The sequence below is a fragment of the Dermacentor silvarum genome, chromosome 5 (assembly GCF_013339745.2).
Source record: "Dermacentor silvarum isolate Dsil-2018 chromosome 5, BIME_Dsil_1.4, whole genome shotgun sequence".
NCBI lineage: Eukaryota > Metazoa > Arthropoda > Arachnida > Ixodida > Ixodidae > Dermacentor > Dermacentor silvarum.
This window is the reverse complement of record NC_051158.1, coordinates 46,810,271-46,822,465: the sequence shown is the minus strand read 5'-3', so window position 1 is coordinate 46,822,465 and position 12,195 is coordinate 46,810,271. Positions and strand designations below refer to the sequence as shown.

The following is a 12,195-nucleotide window of genomic DNA, read 5'->3' as shown; positions in this document are numbered from 1 at the left end:
TAGTTCTGCGGCACACACACACAAAAACATTAGACAGTTTTAGTTTCACGTACTCTACGTAGAGGCTTTGCGTACGTAGAGCCTCTACGTGTAAGCAGTGCGCATGCGCAGAACGTAGCGGCCGCGCGCTGGTCTCACGGACGTACGTGAGATTCGATTCTTTGCGTGCGTTTCTTGCGCACGTAGACAGCTTCACGTGGGCGTTTCGCGAGATCACGAACAAGCGATAGCGTGCCGAGCGCGCGCAGACGGCTTGCATCGAAATACGGCGACAAGATGACTGGTCATCTTTTTTATTCCAAGACAACGATGACAGCAGGTAACGCTTGTACAACACACTTCCAGGCATTGCGGAGACCATCGCCGGCACGCATCAATGCACATCACCGGCTTGGCTGAAATACTCATATTGGATTGAATTGGCTACCGCAGTGTTCATATTTCCCGATAGATGGAGCTACGTGGTTCCTCTTGGCGCGCGTCGCGTACGTGTAGCTAAAAGCGTTTTAGATTGCGTGCACGTAAGGTACGCAGACTTTTAACGTTTGCGTACGTGAAGTCCCTACGTACGTGTAACTAAAACTGTCTATTCACGGCAACGCGCTCGAAGGTACGAGCGGCTGCTTTCTCAGACGGCGCCGCCTCGCCGACGAGACACTGGCGCCACGTGGTGGCACGCACGCGAAATGGTTGCTGCGGAAGTCGCTTGCAAAAGTTGCCAGCAGCGCGGCCGCGGCCACGCGCTGATTGGTCGGCGCCACGTCGGCGCTCATCGAGCCGCTTCCGGCGGCGGCGCCGGCGCCGAGATAGCCGAGATTTCTGGTGTGCCTTGAGTACGACGTTTCGGCTTGGCGCCTCCCTCAGCGTCGACGCTGAGCGGCGCCGGGTGACGAAACGCCAGGAAACGCCGGGAAAACGCCGAATGTGTTCGGGCCTTAAGGGCGCTTTAGCCACAAAACACCAATAGACATTATATATCAATGTGCAATAAACATTACACTACTTCTGTGAAGACACGTTTCACTTTCGTGTTCTATACCGATTCCTATATAAGAGGGATCAACCACATTTTTTTTAGAAGCCCATCATTTTTATCTGGAGCTAGCAGATGGTGTTCAACTAATATTGAATGTTCTAGCTTAATGTAAAGTATTCCTGTCTGCAAGTGCCATTTTCTTCAGTCCCAAAAACTAGGGCGCTATAACGTAAACTGATTCCAAACTGTGTTGATTCCAATTTCTGCAATCAGCCTCCACGATTAGTCAAAACATTTTCGGGCCACTCCCAACTTCGCCTGTCTGTCACGCGACGTCACGAAAACCGCGATAGCTCGCCATCTGATATAACGTGTGCACACTGATTATGCATGATTAAACCGCACAAAAGAAAAATAATCATTCCTTATTCGACGCCTTTTCACCATTAGCCCTCTGCTATTGGTCCAATGTTTTCTGGCTACGCCCACTTCGCCTGTCTGTCACGTGACCTCGCGGCCTGAATAGCCACAGACTGCCCCGTTCCGAAAAGAATAGAAGATGGCTGCCCGCCGATCGCTCAGGCCCTCGCTACTCGCACCTGCCGGTGAGCATGTATTTATTTGCGCATGATAAACCTTTTTGCGTGGCAGTAAAACGTTATCGAGCCCTTTTGGCATGCATACGACATCGCTCTGCCAACTCTTCCTTGCTGAGGATCCGTTTTAGCGGCATCCTTATCCTTCCGTTGCACACCGCCGCGATTTTCGACCAGCCACCGCAAGCTAAGTAAGACGAAGTGGCCCAATCGGAGAAGCCGGCACCACCCTCTTCATGCGGTTGTCTATTTTCACTGTGCTGGCTCGGCCCCATCGAAACCCTCTCCACTAGAGCGTGCTCCTCGCCTCTTGTCAGCCAATTAGATAAGAAAAACCGCTGAGTGTAGACAATGTTATTGGTTTTGAAAGTGAACAAAGGTGACCTCCTATAAACGAGGAGAGTGTTAGATTGGGTTGTTCAGACAACGCTGCGGGTCACCGCCCGATGCTTGCGTCGGTGGTTACGTAAATTTGACGTCAGGAGTTTGGAATCCAAACAGTTTGGAATCAATTTACGTTATAGCGTCCCTATAGAGCAATAAAAGGTTAATCTCCACCACTGCTCACAAACGTTGTCAGTAAAAAAACATTCATCTGTATTCTCCTAGTATCAATATTTAAGGCAGGCGTCTCCGAAAGAGGCGTTGAAATAAATTTATAGAGTATACGATTGTCTATAGATGTATTGTAGACGACTTTTCTTTATAATATATTTGCTTTTTCGGCTGACTTGCGGCTGCTATTTTGCAGAGACCGCTGCTATATTCGCACAAAAAAAAATTAGACAGCCTTTGGATGGCAAATATGCATATTGTGGACTGCTGTGACTTATTAATCACGCCACTTGCTCAATGTAAAGTTTAGATACTCTGTATGGAAATGTCGACAAGTCTATTTTTTTTCTATATGTCGTTCATGGACTTGCAGATCGATTACAGGAAATTTGTTGACGTAAGTCCACAAGAAACAAGAGAGAGAAAAGACGTATAGAAAAAAAAAGTCAGGGAGGTTGTTATGTACGGGAATGATGAGTAAGGTAGTAGAGAGATGAAGACGGAGCTTTGAAATAAACCACGCCCACAGTCCAGCGGGATAAGCAATGTCCTCAAAGTTTATTATGCATGCTCGTTGACCTGGGCAAGTTCAGCAACGCAGATATAGCCCCATGCGCGGTGTTCATTCGGGGCCACTATCCTCGAATTTTTTGCTCTGACAGTGCACTATTGTGCAGTCGACCAAGGACTGCGCACTTGACTTGCCTTTCGACACTGCAGCGCGGGCCGACACAACAGAGTTCTGTGAATGCCCCATCCAATATGCATTTCTCGCATGGCTGCCATTCCAAGGAGGACGGCGTGGGAGTTAGAAAATGCGACATGGTACAACATGACCTATTCGCGTCATAGTAACAATCGATTGCGTCAACGCAATTGGAGGTCAGCGGACAACAAATGCAAGCGAGACATGGTGTAAACGTTCGAGTTTAACAAGCACAGTGGGCGAGAAGTCAAAAGCCCACGTAGCATGCTTATGAACCTTCAATAAGTATCGCAGAAAAAATTCTCTAGATTGAAGACAGTTACATTTTTCTATGTATCGGCTGATTCCCATAAAACAAATAACATTACAGGAAGAACGAGCACGATGGTAGCGTCCATCGCAACGACAACGTTGCCTTCAAAGAAAAATAGGATTTTTTTTCGCACACTTGCTTTGCATATGTTTTAGGTCGAGGAAGAAAGAAAGACGCTGCAGCGCGTGCTGCTCGAGCTGTCCTCACGGAACGACAGAGAGCACGTGGCTACGCAAGCGGCCATGCTCTTGAAGTCGTGCCTCGGGACGCCTCTCTCACTGGAGGTCCTGCTTCAGAAGAACATGCTGGAATTCCTGAATATCACTAACTTGACCATGGAATACACGTTTGGTGAGTAGTCCAAGGTGCCTAATAGCAACCAAGCCTCCGGTGTCATAAGCTAACGCTGGCGCGTCTTCTACAACACTTCATTAACCTCCCTGACAGTTTCGTTAGCTTAGCTAGTACACACGAAATATATTGGAAGATTGCGGTGTGAGTCCACGGGTAACACAAAATACTTGTCCTCTAATAAGGTGGGCCCATGGACTTTACTCCTGAGAGGCTGTTCTAGAACGAAACACACACAATGAAACTGCGAACAATCGAAATGCATCATCAAGCCCCACAAGAATGTTTATACGCCTCGAAATCAAAACATCACTAAGCATCGGTAATCAATGAAAATCAACATTGTTCGGTCCTGTATTGCACAGACTCTGCGATTGATCTATGCACTTTTGAACGAAGTAGTTGGCTGCTGCGCTGCGGGTGGTGGCTTCGCGTCGTTGTGTCCAGGGGGCGTTAGTAGTATACGCTGCGTTCTGCTTTTTTTTTTTTTTTTGGCGCGTAGAGTACGCAGGAGAAGGAAACTAAAGCCGAGAATTCGTTCCCCTCCCTCAGTGCTGCTAGCCCTAGGGAAATTTCCCTAGGTCTAGGAAATTTACGTCGTACTTAGAGAAAACGAGGAATTTTGTCAGAATCTAGGGAAATTTCCCGCTTACTCATGGAGGAACGAAACCACTGTCCAATAAACACACCGACCAAAAAGGTTTAAAAAAATACATTTAAAAATACATTAACGTTCCGGCTCCCCCACGGGAGCCTTGTTCACAAGCAGGGGAGCCTTGTGAACAAGGCTCTCGTGGGGGAGCCGGAACGTTAATGTATTTTAAATATATATTTTTAACCCTTTTCTGGTCGGTGTCTCGATCTCTTCCTTTTAAGTATGGATATATAGCTGCATCGCGGTTTAGGAAGTTACAAAGCTTCAACCGGCTCCGCCAATATAGGTCATTGAGAAGTAGCGTAAAAGCAGGCTTAGTTTTCGAAAACTCGTTTAGAATGGGGCAAAGTGAATCATTACTTGATGAATATTCTTCGCGGCATTGAAAGGTGGGCGCTTTTCTTCATCGATCCAGGTTTCATAAAGACACCGCAGGACGTCGCGAACTTCTCAGCATTTCTTTGGACCACTCATGGAATTAGGCCATTCATATATTTTGAGAGTGGCCAAAATGGAACTACAGCGATCAGCTTTTTACGACCTTTCTCTGCATACCTGAACAAAAGCGCAGTACACGCCGTTTTGAAAGGCGTGACGCAGCTTCTCGAGACGCCCAATGACGTGCGCTCTAAGGCTATCGACAAACTCGTGGGCGCCGACAGGGAGCTAGCGGCAGCTTTGACCGAGGTCGACACATTTCACGTGACGATAGAAGGCCTCGCGAGCACCACTGAAGGAGATATCGTCACATCGGCCTGGCAAAAGATCATCGAGGCTTACAGTTTTCGCAGTGCGAACGTGTCAAGGTCAGCAGTAACTGTCAGGGTGGAAATTCTGAAGAGAATCTTCACCATCCTCTTCGACAAACTGAACCCGCGTGAGGCAGCCATCTACTCGATGGCCCACGTGCTGCTTCCAAGTGAGCTGCTCGAAGTTCTGCTTGACGACAACCGCAATGACGCCTGCTTCCGGCTAATCGCAGACACCCTCGGCACGAGTTGGCAGTACCTCGAGTCTTATCTGTTGGGCTTTTTCGACGAGAACCATGAGGAGCAGTCCGTGGCCGACTCGCTCCTGTCTACACTTGAAAAGATGCTTCGAGAAAACTACGCACCAGACAAAGAGAAAAGTGGAGCTGCTATTGCCAAACTGAAGCAACTCAGATTCGACGTGCTTTCAATGGAGGGTCTGGCGAGCAACCTGCAGGACACGGCGTGTCGGGGCAACCTGAGCGATCGCAGTCTTTACAGGAACGTCCTGCTATGTCGAGGCTCTAGCCACAACGTAAGGACTGCAAAGAACGACGCAACACGCCGACGAGAAAGGTCTAGCCTTTCCACAACTACCATTCTGCTCCCCGTCGAATCCTTCAGGCCTTCCTCTTTCTGTCACGGACACGACAACCCGCTAAACTACGCCACCTTCGGAACGGACCTCGCTGCTACGCTTCTACGCTACGTATCAGAACCGCTAGGCGGCGCTGCTTCGCCAACCTCAGAGGCGGGAAGGAGAGAAACCCTCATCCCCGCCTTAACCACTAACATCTCGGCGTGCCTCGCGAAAACGTCGACACGCCGGCCCCTCGGCAAAGTGCTGGAAGACATAGCTTCGCAGACAGTCGCCTTCCAGGTGGCGCTGCAAGCCAGCAAATCTCACGCGAGCGTCTGGACTCGCCTCGAGAATGCAGCCGACGCACCGGCCTGGAAGCAGACGTACTTCGTCAAGTACTGCCAGAGACTGTGCAGCAAGGGCGCGTCTCACTCGTTCACCGCCGCGTTAGACGCGGTGCTCGTGTGCAACTTGGTCGTCATGAACACTCCCGAGTTCGCACAGCTGTTCACATGCGAGCACGGGGACCCGATGGTTCCTGCCGAGTACTGCTTGGCGTTATAAAAGAAACGAAATCGAAAAAGGGCGTGAGACTTGGCTTACTTCGACAGCATGACAAACGTGCATATATGTGAAGAATAGTGAAATAAAAGGACCCGAAGAATGCACATAACGTGGGATGTGGTCCCGTCCTAGCGCTATTCTTCGTCTTTATGTTTACGCACCAGCTAGTCCAACTTGAACATATTGTAAGTCGCTATATAGGATAGAATAATATCACAGTTTCACCCGGAAGGCGAAGCACTGATTGCGATAGCAAATTATTACACAGCTATACGAAGTAAAGTTAGTCGTTTTTAACAGCTCCATAAACTGCTGTAAACATGCGCTTACTGACAAAGTTAACAAGCATGTTGCCACGCACGCACAGGCAAACACGAACACATTTCACTCAATGACCGCGGACACTCGCTGTCAGAACGCTAGCGTGATAAAGAGTGGCAGCAGCGGCGATCGAATTCCCTTTCGGGCTGCCTCGATCTCACTTCAACGCGAACTATAGGTGCGCGAGAGCACAGTGCACACGAAGCCATCAGCTGTTTCGGGTCGCCTATAGCCTTGCTTCTTCTTTTTGGACACGCTGCACCTTCTAGTGGCGCTGCCGAGAAGATTTCAGCATGGCCTCCGAGAGGAGGCGCGTGGCGCGCTGTTGTGTGCGAATGCTCAGATTTGTTTTCTCGCTACACTTTGATCTTAGCCAAAAGGCCGAGAAGCGATTTGTTTTCTCGCTGGCCGCAACTCCCAGCGGCACATACTCAGTTACCGAAGTTAGCGAGAGGCTCAGTGAAGACCGGCGCGTATTCAGTGCATCCATGGCGGAGCTCGCTAAAGCGTTGACGCGAAAGGCGTTCATTGAAAGCGACGCATACCCGGTGCGTTCGTGGCGCAGCCTGCTCAAGCGTCGGGCTGCAGTCCTTGAGGCACCCGTCTGTCGTGGACTCGATTCCGCCCAGCACGGGAGAAATTTTACAAATTGGCTACTAGCTTGTACATTCAGATGGTCGAAAGGCAGTGCGGGTTCGATTTCGCCGAGCATCGGCAAAAGTCAAAGGGTCTTTTTGGCCATTGTAGGGCGGCACATTCCAAGTGGCACATATCCCGGTGCCCAAGGTGGCGTCAAAGACGTTCATTAAAGAGCAGCACAGGCTGAGTGACACATTCCCATTGCTCCAAGTAGGCGTCAAAGAGATTCGTTGAAGAGCGCTACATACCCGTTCCCGCATTTCCAGCGATCCAGGTCTGCGTCAAAAAGGTTCATTGAAGAGTGGCACATAGGTACACAGTGCGGTGACCTAAGTTGGTCCGACGGTCGGTTTCCGGCTTTGCTCCCTCGGCACAACAGTCCGATGCGCTACCTTTTCGACCATGGACTAATCATTGACCCAGGTTGGCGGGAAAATATCGTTAAATAGATAATTAGATAGATAGATAGATAGATAGATAGATAGATATATAGATAGATATATAGATAGATAGATAGATAGATAGATAGATAGATAGATAGATAGATAGATAGATAGATAGATAGATAGATAGATAGATAGATAGATAGATAGATAGATAGATAGATAGATAGATAGTGGTTAGTCAACCCCCGGAAAGTGCCCGACAATAAAAGAGGAAGGAAAATGTAGCTCGATCTGCAGGCCATGAAATGCGTAGGACAGATAATAACTGGTCTATTAGAGTTGCAGAATTGGTACCAAGAGACGCGAAGCGCAGTCGAGGACTGCAGAGACTCATGTGGTGTGACGAAGTTGGGAAACATGCAGGCACAACTTGGAATCAGCTAACGCATGATAGAGTTAAGCGCTGAGAGAGGCCTTCGTCCTGCAGTTGGGCATGAAAAATAGTATGATGTATATGATGATTTCAAGGCGAGCGCCTCAGAGGAAGATTTTCCTTGGGGTCAATTTTGACTTCCCTTATTCAAATGCACCCGAAACACACATAATGGACAACCGCGAAACCGATTTGAAAGAAATTTGTTGCAGATAGGAGAGAAAACGGTATTGCACTCACTGCCACTTGGAAGCACATACTTGATTCAAGGCTCCCACAACTGTTACACAAATTGCCAAATTACTCTGGAAGTCAGAAAAAAAATGAAGCATACGAATACATCACCTTCTACCAATTAGATATCGCGTTTCTGTGAACTGCTTCTGTAACATTTGAAGTGCACACGCATAGATGAATTGATAGCTTGCGAAAAATTGTTACAATGTTTAAGACGGCTTTGCAGATGTATACTCACAAAGGAGTGACGTATTTCAGAGAGGTACTCAATACAGTAATTTTGTCCGCTGTAGCTATATTATAAGTACTGTGTACAGATTTCTGGCCTCGTTTTTTTTTATTGCGATAGCAATTTTATGGACACTCCAGGCGCATTTCTGCCGTCGGCGTCGCCGTCGCTGTGAGCTTCCGTGTAAAGTCCAAGGGCGATAAAATCGTCGCCGCGTGCCCTGTGCTGTATGTGCGAATGAAAGCTTGCGAGGGTGAGCCGGCGATCGCGGCTCAGTCTTGCAAGCGCAAGGGAGGGAAGCGGGAAGGAAGCGCGCCGTCTTCCAGTCGCGCGCAAGGCTCCGGGGGGGGGGGGGGGGGGTATGGAGGGGGGAGGCCGCTTTCTACGCCACGCGCGCCCGCCAGGGCCGCTGTATCTTGAAAGCCATCTGCGGCGTAGACAGAGTCCACCCTGCGCTGGGTTTTCCCAGCTTCGATCCCACGTCTTCACATTAAGCGTGCGATGCTCTTACCAATTCAGCTACCACGGCGCCGTTTTCCCATCCACTTTCAGGACTATTTATGTTTTACAACGAGAAACTAACCCTGAGAGTGTTAGCCAGCGCCACCACTCACAAACGTTGGCGGTGGATGTGGAACATCCTTTCTGCCACAGGCGTCACGAGTACGTGATCTTTTTTGGGGTGAAGGCGACTGGTCAATAAACCCACACATGCTACCTGAAGGGATCAAATGTTGCCGGATTCGAGGCCCTCGTTATGTAATGAACGAGAACAAAGGGAACCGAGGGGCCTGATTTTCAGTAATCGTATCAGAAGAAGCCAACAAACACAGACACGAAGGAAAACATAGGGAGAAATCACATGTGCTTACGAATTGAAATATAGAAATGATAGATTAATGGAAAGTTAAAGTGGATGATAAAACAACTTGCCACAGGTGGAAAACGATCCCCCGCCTTCGTATTGCGCGTGCGATGCTCACCATCCACCAGGACTTCGTCTGTATATATTCTTTATTATTATTTTTTTTTGCGGATTCACGCAACGAAAAAAACAAGCGCTACCTATAAAAAATATCCTCGACTGTAACAAATACACGCCTTCAAGCGCATTGCTGCAGTTACCAAATCTGTGTCAAGCAATGCCTCTCAGCGCACGGGTCCGCCAGTCCTTCTTTCTCTCTTTTTCTTTCTGTATATATTTGTTACGGGGAAAAGGAATAAGAAATGTATTTACAGTGCATTTACAAGACTGGCAGCGGCTGACAAGATCATAGTAAGCACGCGAAGTCCCGAGCTTCGTCTTCTTCAAGTGCTCTCAAAACGTCTTCTTCATCGCTCTGTCACATGACCCCCGGCGGCTGAAGCACCGACCCGGTGCTGGTTAGGAGGCGTTGGAGTGATACGGCTTAAGACGCGCGACGTGGACTACGTCGGAACGAGGCTGAGCCACGGGGGGGTCAAGAGGGGCGATTTCGTAGGTGACGTCGGTTACTTGACGCAAGACGCGGTAAGGACCAGAGTAGCGTGAAAGCAACTTCTCCGAGAGGCCAACGCGTCGCGACGGAGACCAAAGGAGAACCAGGGCGCCCGGTGTGTAGTGGGTGTCACGATGGCGGGTGTCATATAAGCGCCGCTGATTTTCCTGCGAGTCCACAAGTCGAAGTCGGGCAATATGGCGTGCCTCTTGTGCCTGGATTATGGCGTCCCGGGCGTACTCTGATGTGAAATACAGGCTATCAGGCAGGAGGGTGTCGAAAGGTAGCGTAGGGTCGCGGCCAAACAAGAGGAAGAATGGAGAGAAGCCTGCGGTATCGTGGCGAGAAGAATTGTAGGCAAAGGTAACGAATGGTAATGCAACGTCCCAGTCGCGATGGCCAGCGGAGACATACATGGATAGCATCTCAGTGAGGGTCCGGTTGAGACGCTCGGTTAGACCATTCGTTTGTGGATGGTAAGCAGTAGCAAGTTTGTGTTTAGTCGCGCACGAGTGTAGAATGTCATTAACAACTTTCGAAAGAAAGTAGCGGCCTCGGTCGGTAAGGAGCTGTCGAGGGGCACCGTGGTGAAGGATGACGTTTTCTAGTATAAAATCGGCGACATCGGTTGCACAGCTTGTCGGAAGAGCCCGTGTGATTGCGTATCGGGTGGCGTAATCTGTTGCTACAGCAATCCACTTATTTCCCGAAACAGACGTAGGAAAAGGGCCTAAAAGATCAACGCCTACACGAAAGAATGGTTCTGAAGGCACGTCAAGTGGTTGAAGGCGGCCAGCAGGGAGCGTGGTCGGCTTTTTTCGTCGTTGACAAAGGTCACATGCAGCGACATAACGGCAGACGTCACGGTAAAGACCAGGCCAAAAAAAGCGCCGACGAACGCGGTCGTAAGTCCGTGACACGCCAAGGTGACCGGCAGTCGGCACATCATGAAGCTGGGCGAGAACAGTCCGGCGCAGATGCGAAGGGACAACTAAGAGTCGGTCAGGGCCGTCAGGGCGCATGTTACAGCGGTACAAGACGCCATCGTGGAGTTCAAACATTCGAAGGGAAGGGTCGGGCGTCGTTGAAGTCAGCCGTTGAATAAGGTCTTTTAAGAAGTCGTCCCGGCGTTGTTCCGCTCCGATATCGTCAAAAGCACTCAAAGAGAGAACGGTGACAGGAATGCCGGCCATAGAAACGTCAGGTGGGTCGACAGGATGGCGCGACAAGCAGTCCGCATCTTGGTGTAACCGGCCTGTCTTGTATACAACTGAGTAGTTGTATTCTTGAAGGCGCAGAGCCCATCGGCTAAGGCGCCCAGAAGGATCTTTCAGAGATGAAAGCCAACACAGAGCATGGTGGTCAGTAATGACTGTGAATTGCCGGCCGTACAAATAGGGGCGGAATTTTCCCACTGCCCAAACGAGAGCCAGACACTCGCGCTCAGTGATGGAATATTTGCGCTCAGCAGGGGAAAGAAGGCGGCTGGCGTAAGCAATAACACGGTCTTGTCCTTGTTGTTTCTGGGCCATGATAGCTCCAATACCATGGCCGCTGGCATCGGTACGGACTTCTGTTGGAGCTGACGCGTCAAAGTGAGCGAGAATGGGAGGGGAAGTAAGCAGCCGGATCAGCTCAGTGAAAGCACGAGCTTGCTCACAGCCCCAAATGAAGGCAGCGTCTTTCTTGAGGAGCTGAGTAAGAGGGCGTGCAACGTCCGCAAAATTGCAGACAAACCGACGAAAGTAGGAGCAGAGGCCCAAGAAGCTGCGAACGTCCTTGGCGCACGTGGGCACGGGAAAGTCTTTCACTGCCCGGATTTATCTTGATCAGGACGGACACCCGAAGAATCGACGAGATGTCCGAGCACAGAAATTTCACGACGACCGAAGTGGCATTTGGACGAATTGAGTTGTAGCCCCGCCCGACGAAAAACAGAGAGGACCGTCGATAGGCGTTAGAGGTGCGTCGCAAAAGTGGGAGAAAAACGATCCCATCGTCCAAGTAACAGAGGCAGATGGACCACTTGAGACCGTGTAGGAGGGCGTCCATCATTCGTTCAAATGTGGCCGGGGGCATTACATAACCCGAAAGGCATTACTTTGAACTGATAGAGGCCGTCGGGAGTAATAAAAGCCGTTTTCTCACGGTCCATGTCATCGACGGCAATTTGCCAGTACCCGGAGCGAAGGTCTATGGACGAAAAATATTGTGCTCCATGGAGGCAATCAAGGGCATCGTCAATGCGTGGTAGCGGATAGACGTCCTTCTTGGTTACCTTGTTTAGGTGCCGATAAGCTACGCAAAATCGCCAACTGTTGTCCTTTTCTTAACTAGGACAACAGGGATGCCCATGGGCTACAAGAAGGTTCAATGATGTTACGAGAAAGCATCTTATCAACTTCGTGTTGGATGAGTCTGCTCGGT

The 12,195-nt window shown here is 49.7% G+C and overlaps 1 protein-coding gene across 1 annotated transcript in view; it reads left to right on the top strand.

Annotated features, from left to right (window-relative positions):
* LOC119453349 (DNA-dependent protein kinase catalytic subunit) overlaps nt 1-12,195 on the top strand; it is a 98,497-nt gene that overhangs the window by 2,846 nt on the left and 83,456 nt on the right. Inside the window, exons 2-4 of the mRNA XM_049667919.1 lie at nt 3,302-3,497; nt 4,724-6,015; nt 7,114-7,215. Of these exons, the coding sequence (XP_049523876.1) occupies nt 3,302-3,497; nt 4,724-6,015; nt 7,114-7,215 (1,590 nt within the window). The remainder of the gene's footprint in view (nt 1-3,301; nt 3,498-4,723; nt 6,016-7,113; nt 7,216-12,195) is intronic.